The 26,851-nt window shown below is 36.9% G+C and overlaps 1 protein-coding gene across 7 annotated transcripts; it reads right to left on the bottom strand.

The window, feature by feature from the left end:
• Positions 1-28: 28 nt before the first annotated feature.
• Positions 29-25,125, bottom strand: LOC103978331 (helicase-like transcription factor CHR28). Of its 7 annotated transcripts, XM_009394099.3 has the most exons (12): positions 24,775-25,124; positions 18,130-18,208; positions 17,582-17,989; positions 16,533-17,476; positions 12,942-13,013; positions 12,764-12,841; positions 11,134-12,025; positions 10,275-10,405; positions 9,667-9,888; positions 8,623-9,210; positions 8,318-8,527; positions 29-535 (listed from the first exon to the last, which is right to left on the bottom strand). In XM_009394099.3, exons 1-12 carry the CDS (start codon positions 24,916-24,918, stop codon positions 431-433), a joined length of 3,873 nt encoding a protein of 1,290 aa, XP_009392374.2. In that variant the 5' UTR covers positions 24,919-25,124; the 3' UTR covers positions 29-430. The 7 variants fall into 7 exon arrangements, with proteins under 7 accessions (XP_009392374.2, XP_009392366.2, XP_009392383.2 ...); XM_009394091.3 differs by having other exon boundaries at positions 16,533-17,989; positions 24,775-25,125; XM_009394108.3 differs by lacking the exons at positions 18,130-18,208; positions 24,775-25,124 and having other exon boundaries at positions 17,556-17,692.
• Between the last annotated feature and the right edge of the window lie 1,726 nt (positions 25,126-26,851).

The following is a 26,851-nucleotide window of genomic DNA, read 5'->3' as shown; positions in this document are numbered from 1 at the left end:
ATATCCCACATCCACAACAAAAACCAGGAGAACAAAACTGTGAGCTATTTTAAGACAAATGTATCCATTAAATTATTTTCAGAACAATATAGGCACTAAGAGATTTACAAATGACAACAATGATGACGAGTTCAATAGAATTTTTGACATCCTTTTCTATGATTTGTGTAAAATAACTTAACCGTGTAATGGCACCATGCTTAACATAAAAAACGAAAAATGGGGAAAAGAAAACTGTGCAAACTCTGGAATCGCTACTCACAAATATGCTGGTTAGTACCCTTCCTATCAGGTGTATCTCCAAGCAACCAGAGCACCTATTAAGATGAGTGTATATAACTAAGAGAACCAAATGTAGAAGTGGTTGATATCTGGGGGATATTAGGTTAGCCAGTGACCAAAACTGTGTGTGAAGGAATCAAGGGCGAGGCTAGACCCTGAACAGATAATTTAGGTCCTCCAATGTCAAGCGAGTTTGGCCAGCACCAGATTCATCTTCTCCAAATGCGGAAGCAACCATCTCCCTTTTCTTTTCCTGTAAACAAATAATCTATCACATTAGCACAAGCATATAGTAGTGAAGGAAGAAGCTATTATTTGCAAGAGTTCAATCCTGATTCTCACATCTACCCTACAAATTAGGTCTGATGCATAACAACAAACTCAGATACCTTCAAACCATCAACTTATTGGATCACAAGTATCAAAGGGCCAACACTAGAAGCAGATCATTTTGATAAGAAATGATTCTCAAGTATGTCTTCTAATAAATTAGTCCCTGTACATGCCAACATTATGTTTGAAATTTTCTTCTCCATAAAACACATTCTTGTATCCATAAAAATCAGTTAAAGACCTAATCTGCCGAGCAAACTTTTACTGGGAAATGGTGCATTTAAAATTAATAAAACAGCCAATATTATTATAAGAGGTCAACTTAGAATAATTTTTGGATTGGAAGGCGAATCTGATTCTGATCTCAGTAAGAATCAATAACATTGACAGCTTGAGACAGTTGATTCAATAGGTTCACACTGGAAAGAAGAACTGTGATAACCTGATTTTCTGAAACTACTTCAAGGCTTCAAAAGATCTAAATGTTAATGCATTTTCTTGTTTCACTTTTTCTTTGTTTTGTTTCCGTTAGGGCTTTGTATGCAGATCATAAGAGAAACTCATTATGGGAAGAGTAACAAAAAAAGTCACAAGTGATACATGATATTTTACTGTTTGAAGGTTCTTACCCAACATCAGTTAGTTCTAATGGACCAATGGAAATCTCAACTTTGCATAAAATAAAGGGTGTGGATGGGCAGTAGGCCAAAACTAGCTCAAAACAACAATTGACCAAGAAAATGAGCTCAAACTGAGAACCAATAGACCAGTGAAAGATTTAGAAAGAATGGTCAGGGTTGCCAGTAATAAAGCAACAGGCCTCAAACATTAACCAGAATTACCTTTGTGTTAGAACCCTTGCAGATTCTAAACTTGGGGTTGATCTCTTTAGGGGATCGGCCTCCTTGGAACTCTATAGGGGTTCCTCCCTCAAAGTTGCTGTTCAAAGGCTGCAGAAAATATTCATCTATTCCTTATGAAAAGAGGATGAATACATGGCTATTTATAGGGCTTCTAAACCCTAACTCCTAATAAGACTCCTACTTCTAACCAACTCCTGATAGGACTCCTACTCAAGACTCATATTCCTTTACAACTCCTAATTCTTTTCTAAGAAACAACCTCCTAACCCTAGCCAACCTCTTCACCTTTTTAATAGGGGTCGGCTTAGGTAGATTTTACATGAATGTCCCTCTCAATTAGGACTCTCCTAGCTAGAGTCCTAACAGACCCGCCCTCTTCAAATCAGCCTTGTCCTCGAGGCTGACGATTCATGAATTTGAGAATTTGATCTTCAAGTCGTCATAGTTCTCCCAAGTGGCATCTTCTATTGGTAGGTTCACCCACTGTATTAGCACTTCAGTAGTGGGTCGTCGTCGTCGAGTCACGATCCGTCGATCAATAATGACACTTGGCTGGGTTTGGAGTTCTCCTTGGGTAGTCATATTTGGTGGGTGGCTTTGGGCTATCTCCAAGCACCTATTTACAACTTTCGTCTGGCCATCAGTTTGTGGGTGATATGTCGTACTCCTTTTTAATTTAGTACCCTGTATATGGAATAACTTTGTCCAAAATCTGCTCGTGAAGGTGCAAGTAGAATTTGTCACAAGCACAATGCGCCCCTTATTATGTAATTCTTTTGAGTCTCAATTGTAATGAGCCACGGAGCTTGGTGCTTCCTTCAATTTTTTTATGATCTTACTAGTCTCCGAATCTTCCTGTCATTCCATCTTAATATCCTCAAGGAAGTCGCTGGTCAGAAGTGAATCGGCCGAAAATTTAGCTTACTTGAGTAGCTGCGAAAGCGCATCTGCAACAACATTCTCTTTCCCCTTTTTGTAAGTTATTTCATAATCAAATCCAAGAAGTTTTGTTACACATTTTTGCTGTGTGGGGGAAGATATCTTTTGCTCCAAGAAATATTTTAGGCTTTTATGCCCGGTCTTGATTTGAAAGCATCGCCCGATCAAGTATGATCTCCACCTCGTTGCTGCGTGCATAATGGCGAGCATCTCCTTATCATATGTTGACATGTTTTGATGGGAGGGAGACAATGTCTTGCTAGTGTATGTGAGTGGTCGACCATCTTGCATGAGAACGTCTCTAATTCCGACTCTAGATGCATCGGCGTCAATGATGAAGGGTCGGTTGAAAATCTGGTAGCGCTAGCACTGGCATCGTCGTCATTGTTGCCCTAAGTTTGTTGAAGGCAGCGGAGGCTTTGTCCGACCATTGGAAGATATCATTTTTCAGTACAGGAGTGAGTGGTGCACTGATCTTTCCATAGTTTTTCATAAACTTGCGGTTGTAGCTTGTTAAACCAAGAAATCCATGTAGCAATTTTATGTTCCTCGGGGTCGGCCAGTTCTGCATTGCTTCTATTTTGGAGGGGTCCACCGTCACACCTTCCTCCGATATGATATGTCCAATATATTCCATTTTTTGTTGCAGAAAACAAAAATTCATAGTGGCCGTTGTGTGTTCGAAAGGCGATTTTCGATATGCCTTTCTGAAGATTTGTGCTCCCTTTCATCTAGCAATTCATCTACTACTGGAATAGGGTATTTATCCTTGATGGTTATGCCATTGAGAGCTCAGTAATCAACGCATATTCGCCATGTTCCGTCCTTCTTGCGTACAAGTAGCACCGGTGAAGAGTAAGACTGCAACTTGGTCGAATAACTCCTGTTTCGAGCATCTCTTTTACAATCCTTTCCATTTCATCCTACTGGAGATGTAGATACTGATATGGCCGAGTATTTGCTGGAGGTTTGCTTAGAAGAATCGTTATATAATGATCATGTCGACGAATAAGAGATAGATTGTGCGGTTCGTCAAATATATATGAAAATTTAGCAAACAAAGGAAGTAGGTTTGGATCTTCAAATTCTATTGGCTCTCCCTTAGTTTGCTGCTCAAGTTGTACCAAAAAGCCGCTGTATGCTTTATGCAAAACCTTCTCCATTTGTTGTGTGCAAATCGTCATTACGTCGCCCCCACATTTCCCATGCAGTATCACATGTTTCTCCTTACTGTAAAATTTCATAATTAGTTGCATAAAATTCAAAGAAACTTTACCTAATATCGTCAATCATTTAATTTTGAGCATGGCCTCATGATCATCAAGAGGGAGGAAGAAATATGCAATTATCTCTTGGTCTTGCAACAACAGTTTCACTCGCGGGCGCCTACGATCATACTTCAAAATCTGTCCGTCGGTGACCTTAACGTCAAACCTACTGCAATTCTCGATAGGTAACGCCATCTGGACAGCAACCTTACTGTTTAGGAAGTTATTAGTACTGCCCGTGTCAATGAGAACAGTGATCGGTTGTTGTTTGAGAAGGCCTCCAACTTTCATCGTTTACGGGTTTGAGTAGCCGGCTAGTGCATGTACCGTAATTTCGGTCGGTTGTGGCTCTTCTTCTGCATCTTCTTCATGTTCGAGGCTCTCTTCTGGATGTTCAATGACCTATTCTACTGGTTCAATCATAAGAAGTCTCCCTTTACTACAACGATGCTCACGACTCTACGGCTCGTCGCAATGCCAACATAAACCCTTTGCATATCGCTCCCGAAGCTCTTCTCTTGTCAACCTTTTTGGTGTAAGGACTCGGTCGATAGTAGGGGGGGCTGAATGCTTTAGTATTGCTGGTTGAGGAGTGACCCTAGTCCTCCGAGCTTCATGGTTCAATCGCTCCTCTTGATATCGTGCGAAAGAGATGGTTGCCATAAGCGTGTACGGTTGTCGCGCTTTAACTTCTCTCCGGATCTCCGACTTCAAGCCCTCAATAAAGGTCCCCAATAGCTGTTTTTGAGACCAATCACGAGTTTGATTAGCAGTCCTTCTTTGAATTGTCGCCATAAAAGGACTCCATAAGTATGTTCAAACCAGTCAAACCACTGTATAGCATCCCCTTCAAGATGTATAACTGCAATTTTCACCATAAATACATCCACGGTTTTGTGGTACCGAAAATATCAATCCGCGCATGAGATCCAACCAATCGGGTCTCCTTCTTCCCATCTAGGGAAATTCACTCTCATGCATGAATAGTTGGGGTCGGTCATAGAGCCTCCCCTTCCTTGGAAGTCATCTCTTCGTGCTTGGTGCGATTAGGTAAAGCTCTCTCCTTGATATGATTTCTTCGAGCTTAGTGGTCGGCCTAATCTGAGTTCGGTAAAGAGCGTCCGAATCTTATCCTCCATTCGCGCCTCCAAGGCTTCGAATTTAAAATTGATTGCCTCATTAAATGTCATAGTATATGCCTCCAAATATATGATGTTAAGATCTCTCTTTTGTTGTTGGGTTAAAGGCATGTATAGGTTGAGAGAAGTGATGGTCGAAAGGGTTGGTGGATTGGTGGATGTAGGTTACGGTTTAGGCTCGTTTTGTGGCTGTTTTGGGTATAGTTTGAGAGTGTGGTTTAGTGGAGTTCTAGGGCTGTGGATGAAAGTTTTAGATCTGTGGTAGATGACAGCAAAGGTTTGATAGAAATCAGTGGAAGTTTGCTGTAGAATTGTGTTATCTTGTAAGAGCAGAATTGTCGTCGAAGAAACAGTAGTTTCTCGATGAAATTTCCACCAAAAACTCGAGAGATTTGAGGAGGGAATTGACAGCAATATCTCAGTTTATATGATAGCAAGGATGTCCAATTTAATCAAGAAAATTTCGGCAGTAACAGCAAGAAAATTGGTGCAATTTGCGATAGCAGAATTCTCGTCGAAAAATTTCAGCGGTTTACGACGAAAATTTACAGCAACATAAAATTGTTTTTAGAGATGAATTCCTCAATAGATCAATCTTAGATGGAAGTCAAGATGATATATGAAGTGTATAAGAAGTTTCATTAAAAAAAAATGCAAATAGATGAGTTAAAGCAACAATATGCGGCTGAAATTTTCTGCAGCACAGAATTTTAAATATAGCATATTGGACGTAAAAGATCAGTAGTTTATATTGAGAATTTTTTGACAAAACTAAAGGAAAATCTACTGTTAGGAAGTGTCAAAGCTATCATAAAAATTTCGTAGGAATTTGGATAGAAAAAACGTTGTATCAAGATCAAACAAACAGTACTACGCGGCTGAAATTTTACAATGCAGATTTTCAAGTATAGCAGATTAAACGTAAAATATCAATGGTTTATATTGAGAATTTTTTGATAAAACTAAAGGGAAATCTGCTGTTAGGAAGTGTCAAAGATATCATAAAAATGTCGTAGAAATTTGGATAGAAAAAACACAGTAGCAAGATCAAACAGACAGTGCTATGCGGTTGAAATTCTGCAATGTATCTTTCGTCGTAGAGATGAAAACTTTGTGACGAAAAGTTTATGCAGTAATATAGGAACAATTTTTTTTTTGGATTTTCAAATAAGGATAACTAAATTGCAGCAGTAGTAAGGTAGGAAACCAGAACCTGTTGCAATTCACAGGGAGATCAAAGGATGATCTGCGGTGGTGGAGATGATGACGGAATTTAGCGACGATCTTTTAAGCAATTATGGGAATTGCTTTGGGTGATTGTGGAGGGTTGATGGATGGCTGTGGAAGGGCAGCGAAATGCCAAGAACGCTACTCTGATACCAGGTGTTAGAACCCTTGCAGATTCTAAACTTGGGGTTGATCTCTTTAGGGGATCGGTCTCCTTGGAACTCTATAGGGGTTCCTCCCTTCAAGTTGCTGCTTAAAGGCTGCAGAAAATATTCATCTATTCCTTATGAAAAGAGGAGGAATACATGGCTATTTATAGGGCTTCTAAACCCTAACTCCTAATAGGACTCCTACTCAAGACTCTTATTTCTAACCAACTCTTAATATGACTCCTACTCAAGACTCATATTCCTTTACAACTCCTAATTTTTCTCTAAGAAACAACCTCCTAACCCTAGCCGGCCTCTTCACCTCTTTAATAGGGATCGGCTTAGGTAGGTTTTACATGAATGTCCCTCTCAATTAGGACTCTCCTAGCTAGAGTCCTAACACTTTGTCTTGAAAAACTAGATACAACGTATTTGATTTTGCAACTTTTTGAAAATGTAATGCCTAATATAAATCATGTTTCTAGAGAAGCTAATCAGGCTGTTAACAAAGGACCAGCTACCATTTTGAACTCAAATCCATAGAAAATTATTGAATGCCTGGATCTTAGTTAATAAAACTGTTCCGTTAATAGAAGAATAGAATGCAAAATTTGGATAAGGATCTTACTTACTGGAGCTTGGGTATGTTTGACTGTTATTTGAAGATGTAATGCATAATATAAATCATGTTACTAGAGAAGCTAATCAGGCTGTTAGCAAAGGACCATCTACCATGTTGAACTCTGATGCCATAGAAAATTATTGAATGCCTGGATCTTAAGAGTTTTTCTGTTAAAAAAGGCAAAATTTTGATAAGGATTTTACTTACTGGGACTTGGTTCTGTTTCACTGTTATTTGCACAGATTTCAATAAGGATTTTTTTTTTCCACTATGGAATTCTCTCTGCCATATTCATCTACCCTCTTTATTTATTTCTTGCTCTTCCTCCTATCGACTGTGAATTGTTGAGGAATTAATTCAGCAAGACAGGAACTGTTTACCTCAATTTTATTTAAATATACTATGTTTGATTGAGATTGATGTTTATATGAATAAACTGCTTCAAGAAAGGTACAATCAATTCAACTGAAATACATAAAAACAACTGGAAATTTCAACAATTTCTTCTCAGGAGTTCCAGTTGTTTTGGAAGAAACTGTCTGGTTTTAGTTGGAGTTTACCCAATTAGAAAATATCCTATTAATGGCTAAAATTAAATATGTTAAGCTTTCCTTTTTTATATTTTTTAAGACATCTTGGACCATATGCATAAAATAAGCATTCAAATAAGACTTATCCAAGCTCAAGCCAAACATGTTGAAGCTCTGCTATTGTTGAAGCCACATGAATATTTTATGAAAATATTTTGCATAAAGAACAGACTTGTTTTTCAAGATCCCATCATTCCTCTTGCTCCTTCTGGCGGAGATTATGGTAGTTATTTCACCCTGGTTTGTCCTTTACTGTCAGGGGGTTGGGAGTGCTATTATGGGCATTTGTTCAGAGTATGAACCTTCCACTTCTACAAGCAGAGTCCCTTTTTTGGACTGCAGGTTTATCGTTGCTCAAGACTAATTGGTTAATTTTTTGGGACTTCCACATAGAGGCACATAGATTTTACAAGGAGACTGTCCTCCCAAGCTCTTGGGACTCTTAAGAGAGGCCAATCCAATGGATAGCTTTTAAGCAGAGGTTTGGCTGTCTTATCCTAGTACTGAGATTGCAGCCAGTCACCAACACAATTGGTTTACCTGGTCGAATTGCCAAAATAGTGAGCAGACTATTTAAAGCCACATAGACAGCTAAATCCAAAACACTCGGGGATGGCCAGGACCAAAATCAGTTATTTTGAACATTGAGCTAGCAACTATTTTTCACAAGAGGTCACTCTACCAGAATGCAAAAAAAAAAGGGCGAAAAGTTACTTCTAACAAACTAATAGCATCATGTTCTGCGGACCAAAGAATGCACATTTCAAGTCAAGCACTTGCTCAGCTATATGAAACTTCTGTTGAAGAAACATAACCTCTTTAGAACAACATAACCATAGATATTTTGTGACAAGAAAATATAAGTATAGGAAGGAATTAAAGTACTCAACAGCCTGATATGGTACCTGGAGAGCCAAGATGCGGTCTTCCACTGTGTCCTTCACTGTCAAGCGTGAAACAGTCACAGGACGAGTCTGGCCAATTCTGTGTGCTCTATCAATTGCCTGGTCCTCAGTAGTAGGATTCCACCATAAGTCTAGAAGAAGAACATGACAGGCTACCACCAAATTCAGACCAAGACTTGCGGCTTTCAGAGACATAATCATTACAGTAACCTGTAACAAAGTATCTTAAATACAGCATACGAAAGAAGAAAAAAGGTTTAGATAGTTGACAAAAGAATATTGTGACTCAAAGATTCATGGCAGACCTCCGGAAGCATGTTGAAGTCTTTGATTGCTCTCTCCCTAGCAGCAACTGACATTGTCCCATCAAGTCTCCTGTACTGTATACATGAATCTTTTAATGGAACTTCCAATAAATCCAACATTCTTGTCCACTGAGAGAAGACAATGGCCTTTTCAGATGTATGACAATTTTGATTGGAACTCTTTCTGTCATCTGTGTCAACAGAACATATCTGATTTTGCAAGGAGACATCAGTTTCTTCAATAAGTTTCTCAAGGTTGCAGTTCGGAAGAGAACATTGAGATTTAGGCAGTGATTGCAAAATCTCAACAGCTGCTTTTACTTTAGAAGAATAAGAAGATAACCTATTTCCACTGGTTTCAGCTGCATGTACCATTGCAGAGCCACAACCACTAGAACAACATTCCTCAACAGGTAATTCACATATAGAACTTACTAATGTGTTTCTGGAAAATACCGAAGCAACACCTAATCGAACTTTGCAGTCAGCTGAAGGGCAGATGTTGTCATCCCCGTTAAGATGCTCAGAAATACACTGGTTGCAGAAAACGTGCCCACATATAGTAACAACCGCATCTTCAGGTGGATCCTATAAACATCATATAATCTTAATAAAATAGGCTCATCAATATTGTACCACCAACTAATAAGCTCGTTGTCACGTGAACAACAGAAAGTAGAACAAAAGAATTCAAAATCTAGTGACAAAACAATTATAGTATATTTGGATGTGTTGATAACAAGAAATATCAAAATCTAAAATACTATTCCCGATAAAAATTTGGACTAGTTTTTTGGTTAGCAAATACATTAATATGGTTATCTTGCATTATTCACTGAAGTTACTGAAAGAATATATAAGCAGTACAGTAGTTTAGAGGTTCTGTTTACCTGATCTAGAGAAAATTTCAGTTATTAGATGAGAAAATAGACTACAAGTAATATTATGAAATCAAGACCCAAACAAATGTACAGTTATATGAAGATTCTAATGGATACTGAAAATATATATTTTGATGGACCACAAGTGAAAAAAAAAACTTACATTACAGATTGTACAAATTGCCAAGCATGCTTCCAAACAACTCAGCAGATACTTCTGTTCCTCATTAGGAAGTTTTCTAACCATTTCAATGGAAGACCTCCTGACAGAATTAGAATCATATCCATTTACCAAAAGGCGATGATCACAAGCCTGCCTAAGCCGTAAGAGCATTAACAAAATATTCACATAGTTTTGTTTGACAGTTCCCTCATTTGCATAAACCTGACAATGCAAAAGCGAAAGTTTAAACTTGAAGCTCCAACACATATCCAAGAACACAAGCTACTATTGCGAAAATCTAAATTGTGAAGAAAGACTATAAACAGGATCCTATGCTTTACAAAGAAAGATAATATATTCCCACCATAGTTGAACATTCAGATATAGTAAGCTTGACTAATGCAAATTTGGGATTATCTTCGATTCAAGAGCATGTCGACTAAATTAACAAAAAAAAAATCAAGAACAAGATTCGTTGTCGTAGATAACCTTAAAGATAAGGTAACAACAATAATTATTTCAAAAATAATATTCACCATAAGTGATCTTAATGACAATAAGTAATGCAAAAGCAACATCGAGAGAAATTTAAAAACGTGAGAATGTACCTTAAACTGCTCACGAGATTCAGCTTCTAGATTAGTGTAGAAAGTCCGTTCCTCCTCTGAGAATTCCACCTTCTTCAAAGTGATAGTCTTCGTTGGCAAGGTAATAATAGGCTTACCATCAATCATACTGCCTGAAAACGAAATCATGATGAATATGCAGTTGTTGCTAAGCAGTAAATACAGAAGTAAAAGAAAGAATTGTATGATTAGAAAAAATGTGCTTGATAAATAAACCAAGATTTAGAATCAAGCCATTCTCATGGTAAAAAACATCCGGAAGATTTCCTACAGTTGGAAGTGGAGAGGAATCCTACTCAATCAAGTATGTACAGAACCATGAAGTCCAAAAAAGGATCTTGATTTACAGATCTTATCAAATATACTCATCTCCTATCGAACTAACAACTTAGAATAGTTTATTCGTCCATATCGTATTGAAGAATAACAAGGGAATGTATGATCACATTTGGAATTTTTAATAAGTGGCAATTCCACTAGTTACTGCAGGGAAGTAATTGGTGTGTGATCCATAGAAGATTTGTATGCTGACCTAATTTACTTGGACACAAACTAGGGCACACAGCCTAAACACACATGCACATGCCAGTGAGGCCACCTAAAGCCTAATAAGATATCCAGGGGGGGCTAATCACACCTTAATTCCTTTTTCCTGGGAACAGTAGATATATGGGAAAAGGTTCTCATTGAGAAAATAAAAAACAAAAAGCAATATAAATCTCAACAAACTCATACAAAAAGGAAAAACTGAAATCTTCATAGTTCTTCAACGAATCAATGGAAAGGGCATCCATCAGTAATGTCAATTCAAAACCACTGCAATAATAAGAATTGAAGTCACCTTTAGTACGACGTAGCATTACGGTCTTCAGAACAGCTTGAAGCTTTTTGTAGCCATTTGTTGGATTCCGGCTTATTGGAATCTTTATCATGGAACAAAAAGTTTTATAAGTAGCAAATGGATCATATCTTAGAAACCGGAAATAGCTATAGAGGTCATCAACTGCATTCTGTATGGGGGTCCCAGACAAGCACCACCTTCTCTTAGCCCGCAGACCCCAACATGCCCTTGCAACTTGAGTCCTGTAATTCTTAATGCTTTGAGCTTCATCCAAAATTACCCTGAACCACCCAACTCTTGCAAGAGGTCGAGCAGCAGACTCGAGCAATGCACTCTGGGTACATTTTTTCATGGAGTTTGGAGAACCCTTCCTTTTTTTATCAGACATGTGGCCCATCAGACTCTCAGGTTTTCCTTTCTCCTCATCATCTTTACCACCAAGTGGCTGCTTGGGGACTTCCATGCTTACAATTGCATATGTTGTTAGTACAACATCATATTGTGTGAGTTCATGGGGATCCTTCGTTCTATTACTTCCATGATATACTAAAAAGGACAGGTTAGCCCTGCTGGTGACTCTAGTTTTTAGTTCCTCAGCCCATTGTCGAAGAACACTTGTAGGACAAACAACCAAAGTTCCAGCTGCAGGCCTACTCATTACAGTAACCACAGAGTTCTCCTTTCTCTTGGATCCAGTGACCTCTGAAAGACTTGATATCCGGGGCTGCTTTGGTCCGTCAATCTCAGAGGCATTGTCATTACCATCATCATCATCATCATCCAGATTCAAAGCCTCAAGTCTATCTTGTTTACCCATAGAAGAAGATGATTTAGGTGGTGGTGATCTCTCCTTCAAGATTAGTGCTATTGTAGATATTGTTTTACCTAGTCCCTGAAACATAAACACATTTCAAATGAGATTATTTCTTGGATACCAAATGTGATTTGACCCTTACCTATATCACATTGGTAAAAGATGATAAACCTACCTTCCTGATGTATGTTATTTTGCTGATGATATTATTTTATTTGATGAGAATTCAAATGAAATTAACGACCAATTATTCAATAAGATTGAACAATTGATGAAGATATTATCCATAGAATAAAAATAGAATGATTAAAATTGTAAAGGAGTTTTGTGAGATCATCGATTACCCTTAATATTAAGAGAAAAATATTATAAGATAGTTGTTAGACTAATAAAATACTTTATGGATCTGAGTATTGGACAATTAAAAGATAATATATACAAGAAGTTTATGTTTCTGAGATGAAAATAAAAAGATTGATGTGTGGACTTACTAGAAAAGATAAAAAAAATTTGTTTATGAATATATAGTCATGTGTTAAGGAGATCTATAGTTAGGAGATCTAAAATGATTATTATTAGTAGTACAAGAAGAAATAGAAGACGATCAAAAAAGACTAATAGAAATTAGAAATATAAATTGAAATACTCTAAGTTAACTAAAGTTATTACTCTTTATAAATACCAATGGAGGCAAAGATTCATGTAGCCAATCTCAAATGATTGAAACTATTCAGCTTTATTGTTGTTGTATGATACGTTGGAATATGATTTTACGATTATTAAATAAGATAGGAACCAGCAAAGGGCTACATGGACCTGATCATCTGCAAGTATCCCACCAGAGCAGTGTGGACCAACAGTTTCCTTGTGTACCATCCAAGATAAAGCTATTCGCTGTAACAAAAATGCTCCTTTCAGGCCATCAATTGGGAAAAGAAACCAAGAGCAAGTGCCTTAACCACAGAAAACATTAACTAAAAGAATCCAATCAAACCTGGTGTCTCAATAAAGGAACTGCCAACACTCCCTCAGGAGGGCTAGCCTCAGATTTTGGCTGAGAAAGATCCTGTCATGCAACACAAGCCAAGCATATCATGGCAATACATATATATAAAAAGCAGCTATCACATAAAAATCAGATAAAAGATTACTTCAGTGCAAACAGCAAATAGAGCCACACATCATATATAGGAGGCAACAAGATAAAGATTGTGATAAAATTTAAGAAAAACTGCAATGTCAATGCATGCCTGCCACTGAAGTACATAAATCTCACCAGTAAGATGAAAATAATTCCACCTTTTTAATCTGAACAGCCTTAGAACAAGAGTATCACAATGACATAGAACTAAAGTGCAAGGTCGCTAGACTATGTATCGTCTTATATATATATATATATATATATATAAGAAGAGCAAGTACAGTTCCAGGAGGCTCCCAACTATGTACTGATAGACAATGGTTAGGCAGATCAGATATCTTCTTTTGCAACCTTGAATCCATGATGGAACCACTTGGAAATGAAGCAACCTTATGTATGCTACTTACCATCATTCAAAAGGAAATATGCTTGATGATTATGCAACTAATCTATCAAAAGCCATTCACTGAATCACACTTGCATAACATGTCATCTAAATATATATAGAAGATCATGATTTAATATACAAATTAACTGGTGCTTACGAGTCCAGCCAAGTACAGGTAAAGGAACAACAAGCTAAGTACCATTTTTATTCTTATCCAGTCACATTGGACAGCACAAATCTGTATATGATGCTCAGTATCTCGGATATCATGATTGTGCACCATTTCATCATTTCCCAAAACTGGTCAGTCAGCAGTTAAAACCTTGGGTTGGATAACTATATCATATGCAAGTATTCAAATTGAATAGACAAGAACATCAGTTAGATCCATATCTAAATTGACCTCTCTAGTTTTATTCTTATCCAGTCACATTGGACAGCACAAATCTGTATATGATGCTCAGTATCTCGGATATCATGGTTGTGCACCATTTCATCATTTGCCAAACCTGGTCAATCAACAGTTAAAACCTTGGGGTGGATAACTATATCATACGCAAGTATTCAAATTGAATAGACAAGAACGTCAGTTAGATCCATATCTAAATTGACTTCTCTAGTTTTCCTCGAAAAGGTAATAATAAAAAAATCATTTGGTTATACATACTTAGAACATAGAAACACCCACGTAACTAGATGGTGTATCACAACTTGAGAAGAAGCAGTGACCACATTATGAAAGGTAAATGTGACTTTGAGAGATATGGACATTAAGGTAAATGCATTGAACATGGCATTGGTGATTGTGGTGGGGGCGGGGGGGGGGGGGGGGGGGCAACCAAGAAGCATTTTACTGAGAAAAAATTGATGGGACCATCCATAAAGAGATGGTCTGCATTCCGATTTACTGCCAGTACATATGGATCCAAGTGAGAACTTGTTCCTTGATATATATGACAGACAAACATTGAAATTTCAAATGGACCAGTATGTCCCATACGGCATTCATCAGTCCACATATGAACTGGCACATGGACCAGGCTAAATTGACCAGTCCAATCAATTTTAATGCTACTGAGCATGAACCAAGGAACAACCTCATTGTTTGACTTTTGGATCCAAAAGAAACCAGTTAAGGTTCTCTTTTCCAATGATTGAAATATCATACCATACCAAAGTTTCGACCTTCTGTCAGTCCGGTACTGTATATATATATATATATATATATATATATATAAAACAATGTGCGACATCACCTCTCTTCTCCCCAGGCGTGGCAACGCCACAGAAAAACAAGGCGACGTCGCCTCTCTCTCTCTCTCTCTATCTATCTATATATATATATATATATAATAAAAAATACCGACTGATAGCGAGCGGTCCGCGTACCGGTTTCCTGTAGGACCGATACGTACCGCCCATACCGAACAGTATTATTCGAAACTGTATACCTTGCTCTTTTCCCCTTTTTAACCCAAAAACCCCTCATTTCATGTGAACAACAATGCATCTACTGACAATGGTGGCCAGAGGGAAGATTCTCTAGTTCCCACTACAAAGACACAGACAGGTGGAGCACAGACTGAAGAAGATACATGCAGTTTGTTTATGGTTGCAAGGATACAGGAAAAGATAAGGTAGTTGATGGCTACAGGAGTCAGGAAGTACCCATTTGCAGTATTTCCACCAAAATGAATCTCATGGCCAACAGTTTCACTGTGATAGTTGGTCATTTTTAAAGGAGTTGGATGCGTCATATAGCATTAAACACCAGTAGAACAACAACAATAGTAGCTCTAGCACAGTAATCCTGCCAAGTCGTATGTACTTACCACGATCATCCTTTTTGGTGTCTCCTACCATACAGGTTGTTAAGGATGATCAGATTACAATTGTCACCATATTACTTTATTGGTGGGATGTTAGGGGATTGACAAACAACACACACAAAAGATTAGTGTGGCTGAGATCAAAATATCTATGTGGATGAGCAGAGTAAAAAGAATGTAAAACCCAGCATATAAGGCTTCCGCCAATGCAAGATCCGAGTAGAGTCAGTATGTCAATATGTCACTATGTCGATACATACGCAATCCAACCAGTCCAAGTAATGATCAGTATGGGTTCCATCATGAAATTTTAAACCTTGGTTGTAAGGTCACTCAGGCTTTATAGAATTGGATGTTAGGGGATTGAGAAACAACATGCACAAAAGATTAGTGTTGCTAAGATAAAAACATCCAAATGGACGAGTGGAGTAAAAAGAATGATAAACCCAGCATACAAAGCTTCAGCCAATGCGAGATCCAGAGAGGGCCAATGTACAAAGCCTTAAACATAGAGTTATTTCCAAGATTTGAACCCTGGTCTTCAGGTCGCATCAGAGCAACCTTGTACCAAGGTCTGCCCTCTAACAATAAATATCAACGAGTCAATACAATAAACATGGTAGGCCAAGAGACCAAGCAACATAAAAGCATACACCATCAGAGGTCTCATAGTAGTTTTCATTTACACTTTGGCTTCACAAAATTCAAAACTAAGACATCAATTTTCGTCAGCCAATGAATCAACAATTTCTCTATCAATCTCCAAACTAAAAAATAAATCCAACAAATCATATGGAATTGAGCGCACATTAGTGAAAAAGGGCATGCGAGCAATACCTGAAGCAATGATATACAACTTACAAATGTCATTTTGACAATGTGGCCCTCAATCATATGAAAAGTACCGAAGAAACGACAACTACAAAATACTGGAGCAATAATTACTTAGAGAACAATAAAAGATTGGAACATCTCAATTTTAAAATAGAAAAAGCATCATGTCCTTAAAACTTAGCTTATCACTCAAACAATCATTAAGACAATATTCTTAGTGAATATTCACAATAAAGTTCCTTGTGTCAAATTGAAAGTTCTTAAACCAAAAGAAATATATCTAGAATCTAAGAAAGATATTTAAAACATATTGCGTGACAATATATGTGTCCAATACTAATATGCTGGGTATTCATGAATCAATTATTAGCAAAAGGAAAGGCATCATGAAACCTGCAACGCCAGCCGAAAAGTCGATCTCTCATCATTTGCCTTGAGCTTCATCCCTATATATCTAGGCTGACATGTCTCAACAAATCCAGAGTGCTCTAACATAGGATGACTTTTTACATTCACTGGTGGTAGTAATGGGCGGGCAGAATTGCTGATATCATCAAGAATAAATATGTCAGCATCATCATCCACACTTATGCAGCTTGTCATGAAATTCCTTTTCGGAGCATCATCATTACTTTGATTGGGACCATTGTGTTGTTTATAATGAGATTCATGCACCTGATCTCTTTCAATCTTTGTTAGTGTTTTTTGCCAATTGTTGTGTGGATTTGTCAAAGAATCAGGGACCCATTCTTCTGATTCATCAATAACAAATACATGGGCATCATCAGAGGTAGAATTTCTACTAGATGGTAGCGGAGAAGAATCTATACTAGATTCACTCTTGAGACTAAAATCATCTAGATGGCACTGCTCAGCACAAGTGTCTGGCAGTGGTTCATCACTGTCCACCACTGGGAAGTCTTGCAACAAGGACCCAACTGATTCCAATCCTGTGTCCAACTCCACTGCACTGCTTCTAGATGAACTTTGGATTGGATGTCGGCCATATTTTTCATACTTCCTCTGAACTATTACTTCATTTTGATGTGACAAATGAGGCAACCGTGTGTTCCCTAAGCCATTTATGGAACCATTGGTAGGAGACTCTCCATATAACAAAGAGCCACCGCCACAAGCATTGTACATGATATTGGTTGTTTCAGTAGTATTTGACTTAGAATTAATCATATTTAGGAAAGTTGAATCAAGATCCATAGACGAATAAGGACAGAGACTTTTTTCCTCCAACAGAGATTCTTTCCCAGTGGCTCTTCTGTCATCAAAGCGCTTACCATCAGTTAAACCAGACTTTTCATTTATCATATTAAGCGATGAATCTGCAAAACAAAAACTAGAAATATTATCAGCCAAAATATTCCTAGTGTGTGCAAAATTACATTGGGAATGCTGTTCCACCTTGCAGTGCATGAACGATGACATACCATCTGCATAATATTCATGCTTTATGACCCTGTTCTGCAATGAATTCTCAGCTCTCATCTGATCAATGTCCTTTTGGTCATTGTCCAAGTACAAATCATGCCCAAAGTCAGCATATTTGGAGAAATTAAGGTCTGTTTCTTCAGCATCATCGAAGCTACAATTTTGTAAGCACTGAAGTTGTTGATTGTCGAAGTTGCTACCCGTCAAACTGTCATAGGAGCTTCCAACCAAATTCATTGTATCACCACTCATTGGAAAAAAGTGACAGTCAAAGCTTCCTTCAGATCCAAAAGAAATTCCTAAATTCATTTCTTTTTTACAACCTGATACACCCATAACATTTGATGGACCCCATTGATAACCAAGTCTTTCATTGAACTCCCTACGAGCTGAAGGTTCTAACAGACCTAAACATAGCATTAAGAGAAAAAGAGAAGAAAGAGATTTGTCATGCATGGACTCTGTATTGACTTAACAGGAATAATTCATGTACATGATGCTATTTTCCACCAAAATATATTAACACAAGTGTGTACAACAGAAGTACCAGCATGAGGCTGAAAGGCATTATCAGGATTTGCTGGGCCACCAGCTAGCTTGCTTTTGTCTAAACATTCTAAAGTAACCTGTATATTACATCTCAAAGAAATTAGTGTCTATCAAAATTTTTTAAAAAATAACTACTACCATGTAAACAAAAGAAGTAACACAAGCTCAATAAGGATTATATTCAATGAAAATTCTAAGGTTTTATAGAGATGAGATCATTACGAATCACCGAATTAAATATCTTAGGTACCTAAAAGGACTATCTTAAGATAGTATGTAAATATGTGCAATTTATACCAGTTTGGTTCAGCTTGAACAAGTCAAACCAAGACTAATTAGGTCAATATTTGAGTGTATGTTGTATCTAGCATTGATAAACATAGTTATAACTTATAACTAAGATCAATTTGCATTTGCTTCTTTACATTGTTTCAATGCTTTGAGAATGGAGCTTTTCAGTCTACGGATACTTGTGTCTTAAACAAGCTTGAGGTATAAGTCAACTGAGTTGTGATTAAAAAGTCACATTCTATTAAATTATTTAACAAATGCATACTATTCTATTGTTTAAAATTTAGTTGCCTTTCATGAATACTATTTGAAATTTTGAACTAGGATTTCTTCATAATCTAATGTGTCTGAATCTTTTATTCATCATATTAGTTTACAGTGATTTCAATAGGTGCTCGGGTGCTTGCCTAGGCGCTCGGGCGAGGCGAGGCGAGGCCCGAGCGCCTCGCTTCATTTCCAGGCGATGCGCTTCAAAGAGGCGAGCTCCGAGCCCAGGCGTTGGGCGCTTCGGGCGAGCGCCCGGGTTAAACCAGGCGACCGAACCAGCGTTTTAGGTCTGGTTCGGTCTCTGGTGCTTTAGTTGGTTCAATCGAACCAACTAAAACACCGATATCAGCCTTCCTCTCGCGACTTCCCAACCCTAACCCTGCTTGTCGTTGCCGCTGCTCGCTGCTGCTCCCGCTGCTCGCTGCTACTATTACCGCTACCACTATCGTCACTCGCCGCTCCCGCTCTCACTCCCGCTGTCGCTGCTCGCCACTATCACTGCCATTGTCACTATCACCGCTCGTCGCTCCCGCTCCCGCTGCTCGCTGCTACCGCTATTGCTGCCACTGTAGTTGCTCGCTGCTCCCGCTTCTTGCTGCTACCGCTGCCGCTGCCACTGTCGCCGCTCGCGTCTCCCGCTCCCGCTGCTCGCTGCTACCACTTCTCACATCGACTCGATAGTATACTGTTAACAGTATATTAACAGTATACTATTAACTGTATACTAGTAACAATATTTTTTATTTATTAGATTAATAATATATTATTTTGATTTTAATACTCCTAATTTTTATTTATTTGAAATTATTGTTATTATTTTGAATTTTGAGATTTTTTATTAATGTGATATTGTGATTTTGTAAGATTTTTTAAATTTAATACCATATTTTTATTTTAAATAATTATATATATTAATCATATTATATATTTTTATATTTTTGCGCCATGCTTCGCTTGGGCGAACGCCTGACGCCTCGGGCGTTTTTGGACCTTGGCGCCTAGCACTTTTTAAATCATTATTAGTTTAAAATTTCTTATTATTTAATTTGAACTAGGATTTCACTAATAGATAATGTGCAAGGTACAACAGGAGTTGTAGATAGATTCCAATAGACTAGTAGCAGGTGAAATCAGACATCGAGCTGACCCCAGACTCGCAGTCCGACTAGATATCATGCTAGTGTTTGAGAGCAAGATGCAGCCACACAAAAGTAATGTTACATTGTTACCCCAAACTCGCAGTCCGACTAGATATCTTGTTTCTCTTTCTTTTGTTCCTTTTATCTTCCACTAATTCTCTTGAAAGTTGTTGGATTTCCAAGCTTCCAACTTATCAGGTTACGTAGATTACCCTCTTTTATCTTTTACTTAGATAAAAGCAAGTTTTGAGATGAGAGATTAGGCAAAATTAAAATAAAAACATTCCTTTTATTGAAAATGACATCCAAAAAGTTAGGATACAAACCATCCCTCATTGGAAATGACATGAAAACCCCATACTCTTTAGACTAATCATATACTGCCCCCAGATGTTATCACAAATGATAGAGACTTACCTAATCACTAAATTTAACTAAGACAAGCAGAAAAGTTATTGAAATGCACTCGAGTTTACCACAGTAAGAAAACAAATATTAAATACATCCTGTTATAAAATAAATCCTAAAAACAATTCCTACAACCACCATCGCTAGACACAAGAAAGACACCTCTCACCACAGAAATGAACTGAACATTGTCCTCCACAAAAACAAGGGAAAGGAATAGAGGAGATAGAAGAAAGGGCTAAAAAGAATTCTATCATAGGATGAAGATCCTATTGTATTTATCATAAAGCATTCTTGTTCTATTTGTATTTGTTACATGAAAAGGCATTTTTGACATTCAAAGTCCAATTGAAAACATTCAAGTAGTCAAAAGAATAAATTTGACAAGCATACCCCTTTGGCTAATGAATGTTTACCACAAGGGGTGGAAATAACAAGTTAGGAAAACATAAGGTTCTCGTTGTAATTCTTGATAAGGGAGGCCTTGTAGCAAAAACACATGGATGAGATGAAAATTGAAATTTCCCTATGAATATAACTATAAATACAATAGCAATATACAAACTTCAATTATCATTCCTCAAAACAGATATCTTTCACATAGAACCAGAAAAAAAAGTGGCAAACTGGAGTCTACACATAGCACAAGCAGCCTGATGCCCCTGCCAGATGCACTGCGTTCATAATTTAGCATTATGCTACTTGGAATTCCTTTAAACTTTCATACTTCAATAAAAGAAAAGCATCTCATAGTTTGTTTATATAGCAATTCCAAACAAACCAATATTAATATCATTAGAAATTGATTGAAAGTAGCCAAAACCAATCAGACTCAGTTGGAGTCAATCATATTCAGCCAATTCCAACTAATTTATTGACTTCAAAAGAGGAAAAAGATTTGCTTGGATTTCAGTACAAAATGTCAAGCCAGATATTATATAGCATCCAATAGTAGTTCTCTCTTTAAGTTAAGATTAGCTGATTACAACTACAGGATAATATTGTGCTTTCAATATACTTTAAAATAGTGTTAACTTTTAATATTGCTTAAAAGCTAAAAGCAGCTTAAAAATTTTAAATTATTTTCAATAACAGTTTTTCCCTTTTACTTCTCTTTTCTGCCCACTTTTTCTTTTCTTTTAATTATTTTTCCTTCAATTTTTGCTCCTCCATTTTAAAAAAAATCTTTCCTTCTCTCTCTCTTTAGCTCCTCTTTTCTTGTATTCTGCGCTTCATCCCTTCTCCAATCCATACTTCAAATGCATTTGAATCTAAACGGTATAAACAACTCTCCAAAAAGCTTTTGAATACGAACAGGATTAACAGTTTCCCCTCTCTAGAATTCCAACGCTTTCAAATGAGGACAAGAACAACCAATGCCAGGTAGGATTCAAAAGTTGTCTCATTACAGCAGCAGATAGTAGGGCCTTTCACTATCTCCAAAATCATAAGCTGAAAAATTTTAGGCCTTCTGGATAATGTATATATTAGTTGTTACTAAAAAAATATATTTACCTGCTATGATTCATATTTCATAATTGTTTCCATAATATATAATATATATACACCATAGATGTGTTTTTAACTAGCCATATTCAGAATAATGATTTGATAGATAAGAGTTAATAATATAAAGTTTGTGTCCATAAAGTTCCATGTCAGGTTACTTGTCAATGATAATGATTTGATTGATAAGAGTTCAATTGGGACTAATTCTTGAATTATGGAGACAAACTTAGAAACTAAGGGTTGACTAGATATATGAGCTGTAAGTTTAATGTCAAAAGAAGAATCCAAAATATATCTAGAACAGACAATAATAAGAGATACGTATGCAAAAAATTTAGATGTATTAGATACATTACTCAGTTGAGCAGTTAACGAGAACTAGATAGAGTTGGAGTGAGATGGATAGAGTGAAGAAAGCATCAGGAATTTTGTGCAGTTGTCACATATCCTCCAGATTGGAAATAAAAAATTTTCAGGATTTGTGAGGGCAGCCGTATTTTCTGGATCAAATGATAGGCAATTAGAAAACATGCAAAAAAATAGTGTCTATGTGATGAGGATACTGAGCTGTGCGTGGTTAAAAGAATTCATATTCATGAAAAAATAAGTGTAGCACAGTCAAAAGAATAAACTGTTGGAAGACCACATAAAATAGTGTGGACAGTGGAATACTTTACTATAATCGTCACATTATGTCCATTCTTCTATGTCAATATGGACCATAACAACAACATACAAATTTCTCTAAAAAAAAAAGAATATAACTAGTAGTTGAAAAAGATGATATTGGTGCTTCATGTTTGACCTGACCAAAGTCCCATGAATATTTATCAAACATATTCTAAGAGTTTTTCTTTCTGGTTATCAATATTCAACATAAACTTCTCTTTTTTTTCCAGGGGAACTAGTTCTACATTCAGAATAGTTGTTTGGCATTTCCGTTCTTTTGTTACTCTCCTTTCTCTCTTGATTTTTTTTTATAGCAATGTTTGTCTGCAATGGGCAAGACATGAGATGCCCTTTTTTCTTTTTGAAAAAAAAGTAATAAGATGGTGTGAATAAAGTTTTGCTCAAGCAACCTATCATTCTGACAGTTGACACAAATGTAAAGCGATAATGACAACCATGTTCCTCTATCTTGTAGAAATGAAGAAGACAAATTCTCTCATTAGAACCCTTGAGATCAACTAGAAGGCTACATGAAGCTACTACTAATACAAAAATATGATTCATAACCAAAAATTTAAACCTAAGAGTTTAACCTTAAGAGACCTTCCGGATTTTTATTTAATTGCAACACCTTAAAAAGTTATCATGCAAAAAACATGAATCAGCATAGGAAACATTTGAAAAAAGTATGCCTTCCTTTAGTCCCTAAATGTTCTAGGAAAAAACTTCATAAACTCAAGAAATCAAATATCCATAAGACTGATATGTACCAATCAGTAGTTACCTATCAAACCAAGTACCGGTGTGGAGTTATATGTGTTGGTATCGAAGTATTTTATTCAATGATACTAGGTGATACAGGTCAATGTATCGTCCAATATACCAGTATTGTGTTGGTCCAATAGGTTACTGGATATAGTATGAAACTCGTATCTAAGGCCCTGCATAAAATAAGTCTGAAAAATAGTATATATTGGTCAAAACACACCTTTTTACTAATATCAACAATTCCCCTCAAAGTATAAGTTCATAGAACTATTGTTAAACTATTCAAAAGACTCCAATTCAACCAAAAATACTGATAATATCTTCCTTTGGTAACATGTTCAAGATAACTCAATATCCAAAGATTTCTTGGTCAACAATAACCAACTCATACAGAATATACTTCTAAATCAGCAGTAACAATAACAGTTATGAATGTCATCTATAAATTATTAATTTATTAGTGCATAGCACTGGTGAAAGTAGGATACTCTAAATATGGGGGTCATGTATTTCATCTGTATGAATGGAAACGAGACAAGAATGAAGAGCATTTCGATGCAAGTCCAAATTTATGATGGTCAAAATATGCGAAATTTCTGACTTCTAAAGGAGGATTGTACCCAGCAAGAGGTTTAGACACTAATCCAATAATGACGACCACAATAAAGTCGTAAGGTCTTAAATATTTGGGGTCGGTTACATGGGACTTTTTAAGCCATTAAGATCCGTAAAAAATAAACCAAAGTCTTATCTTTGTGGATCTTCCTCTGCCTCTTCTCGCACCATTAATAGAATCGTTTCACCTATTCTAACTACAACACTATCTTCTGTTTGTACCATCCTAAAGTATTCTTTCTCATTTTATCCTCTACCGAGACTAAACCTAACTGCAAATGAAAACATTCTTTTCCTATATTGCTTAATAATTCCACACATCCATCTTAACATTTTCATCAAATGTAACATAAACTTTTAGTATGCCTTTTCTTAGTGGCCCAGACCTCATAATCGATAAAGCATTGTTGATAGATAAAAACTAACGACTCCTTGCATCTCAATTATCCGAGCTACATGCTGATGGGAAATTGCTTAAAGTTCATAGCTAAGTTATGAATACATATTGAGATGCTGACAGTCAAACTGTAAAAGAAGCCCAGGTCTTTAATAGCAAATCCTAGTGTTCCAAGCAGTTTTAGTCGGAGAAAGAGGAAAAATCGCAGTAGAACCTTGTCACAAATTGATCAGCGCAGGATTCAAAACTAAGACAAGGGCATGACCTCCATCAATGGCCCTTTCTTTCAGCTACAAAGAGACCTCGTCAAGGGGTCAATTGCAGCAACTAATCACCATACGGTTCCACGTGTTCCAGATAGAACAACACGAACCTATTACAATCACAGATGCTCTTTTTCACGCTGATAATACATAGACCAGTCCTGTTCCCTTAGTTCATCTATACACTAGGCAAAGCAGCTGATCCCCGATCGAGAACATCAAGATCCCATCGGTGACACACGCAGGTTACTAAAAAGCAGGAACCAAAATCTCACACGCAGAGGCCGTAATTCAAAGGGGGGAAAGGGGAATTTTGCCTGGGACTGGTCGTCGGGCGGGAGAACGGGCTGCTCATCGAGGATGGCATAGAGGCCGTCGACGCTGATGGAGAGGTTGTCATCTAAGAGGAAGGCGTTGTCGGCGTCAAAAGTGTCGAACGAATTCCCCGGCGCATCGGCCATCGGCGTCGTCCCAAACCCTAATTCCGAGAACCGGGGCGTCGTCGTCGTCGTCGTCGTCGTCGATTCGACTCTGCCCCTCAATAATACAAGAGAAGACGACGAAGAAGGGAGAAGGAAAGGAGGGGAGAAACTAGGCAGGAATCGAGGGCTCGGATGTGTCCCTGCCGCATTTTATATAGGAGAAAGAATGGAGAGAAAGGGGGTGACTTCAAGGGAACCGACGAGAGCAGGATTAGCTTTGGTTAACAATATATTACTAGTCAAAGAGGAAAGCGCTTAGCGACTCGGATTTCAAAGACCGGGTCACGAACCCACGACAGACCGGCCCTCGGCGTACCCGTTGAGCTGTACCGGATCATAGAGACCAGCGGGGCCACCGCTGCTTTGCTCCGGGTTCGGGTGGGTCGTTGGGTAACCAGGATCGGAACACCCCGAGTGACGTGTTGATTCGCTGTGGTGTTGGGCTAAGCTTGAATCTGAGTCACGAATCCAACCACTCCGGCTTTAGCATTTGGGTAGATATTAACTATTGACAGAATTATTCTTTCTCCCATGCTCCTATAAAGCGAACATTATCTCAACTAATGTTAATTTGTTAGCAAATTTGCATATATGCCTCTTCAAAGTAAAGCTGTATTTTCTTTTCCACTTGCTATGATCAGTCAAAATCTTTTTATTAATTTAGTGGATAAATTACTATCAGGTTAGTCATTTCAAATATTAACAATTGACAAAAAATAATTTTTAAAAAAATTATTGTAGTCAGAATCATTATTTTTTAACCACTTAATATCTGTTAAGCTGGTTGATGCTGTGAAGTCACTTAGTGCTTAATCTATCTTAGATTTTACTCAGAATAAGATATTTTTAATTTTTATTGCATTAATAAGAATGTTAAAAATATTTTAAGGTTTTATATATTAAATATTTTGAAGTTAAAAAAAAATATTCATTTCCGATAACAATTTGATGTGAAAGTACAATCAATAATGAGAATGCAATTTTCAATTAGTATTTAGGAATTACTAACTTGAGTATCGAATAAATTATATTGAGAATCCGACGTATAGATTGAACTTTATATAAGAGTTTAAGTATATAATAACTTATCGATCTTCTTAATATATTGACATATTGACGTAAATTGATTTGAATCAATTTAAGCATCAATATTCACATCATCAAAGTAACAATTATAAATAATCATTATTAAACTAATTTTTTTATAAATTATTATTTAAATAGACATCATATATATATAAATAATCATAATCAATATCCAGGAGTGCTAGTAGTGCTTCATATAGATCAAGCATAATCCTTGACTGAATAGAATAAATTTATATTATTACTTTCAGATAATCAATCAGTCTAATTTTTGCTAAATTAGAATTATAGCTCACAAAGTCATGCTTATTTATATTTCCTTCTACAAATACAGTGAAATTACTTTCCAATTGATCAACCCGACCCATTGTAGCTCAATTATACCCAAAATATGAACTTTTGGGTTCCAATTAGGTTTGGATTGGGTCAAATTGAAGCATGACAGGGGATACCGTACATGACATTTGGGAACCCACTAGATTTATGCCGTCAATTTTAATTATCAAGTCATTTTATGAGTAGTGTGAGGTTGTAGAGCAATCAAATCACATAATATTATAGAGAAAGGAATTCACATGGATACGATCGAGAACATTTCATGAACATAAGTACTCATCAATCCTTGATCCGATAGAGATAATTATCATGAACACTGAAAACAGCAGAATAATTTCAATCAAAATCTTCGTGATTGCCCGACCCACCACTTCTGCATTACATATTTTATTGCATCGATGGGAACGCATGAACTTATGAAGTTCCAACTTTTTCATTTGCGTGAAACATAATTTGGCCCATCAACTTTAAGATAAAGTTAGATTCCTTA

Source organism: Musa acuminata, chromosome BXJ2-4, assembly GCF_036884655.1.
Source record: "Musa acuminata AAA Group cultivar baxijiao chromosome BXJ2-4, Cavendish_Baxijiao_AAA, whole genome shotgun sequence".
In the NCBI taxonomy this organism is placed as follows: domain Eukaryota; kingdom Viridiplantae; phylum Streptophyta; class Magnoliopsida; order Zingiberales; family Musaceae; genus Musa; species Musa acuminata.
Note: the sequence above shows the minus strand (reverse complement) of the source record. Positions and strands in the feature narration are given on the sequence as shown.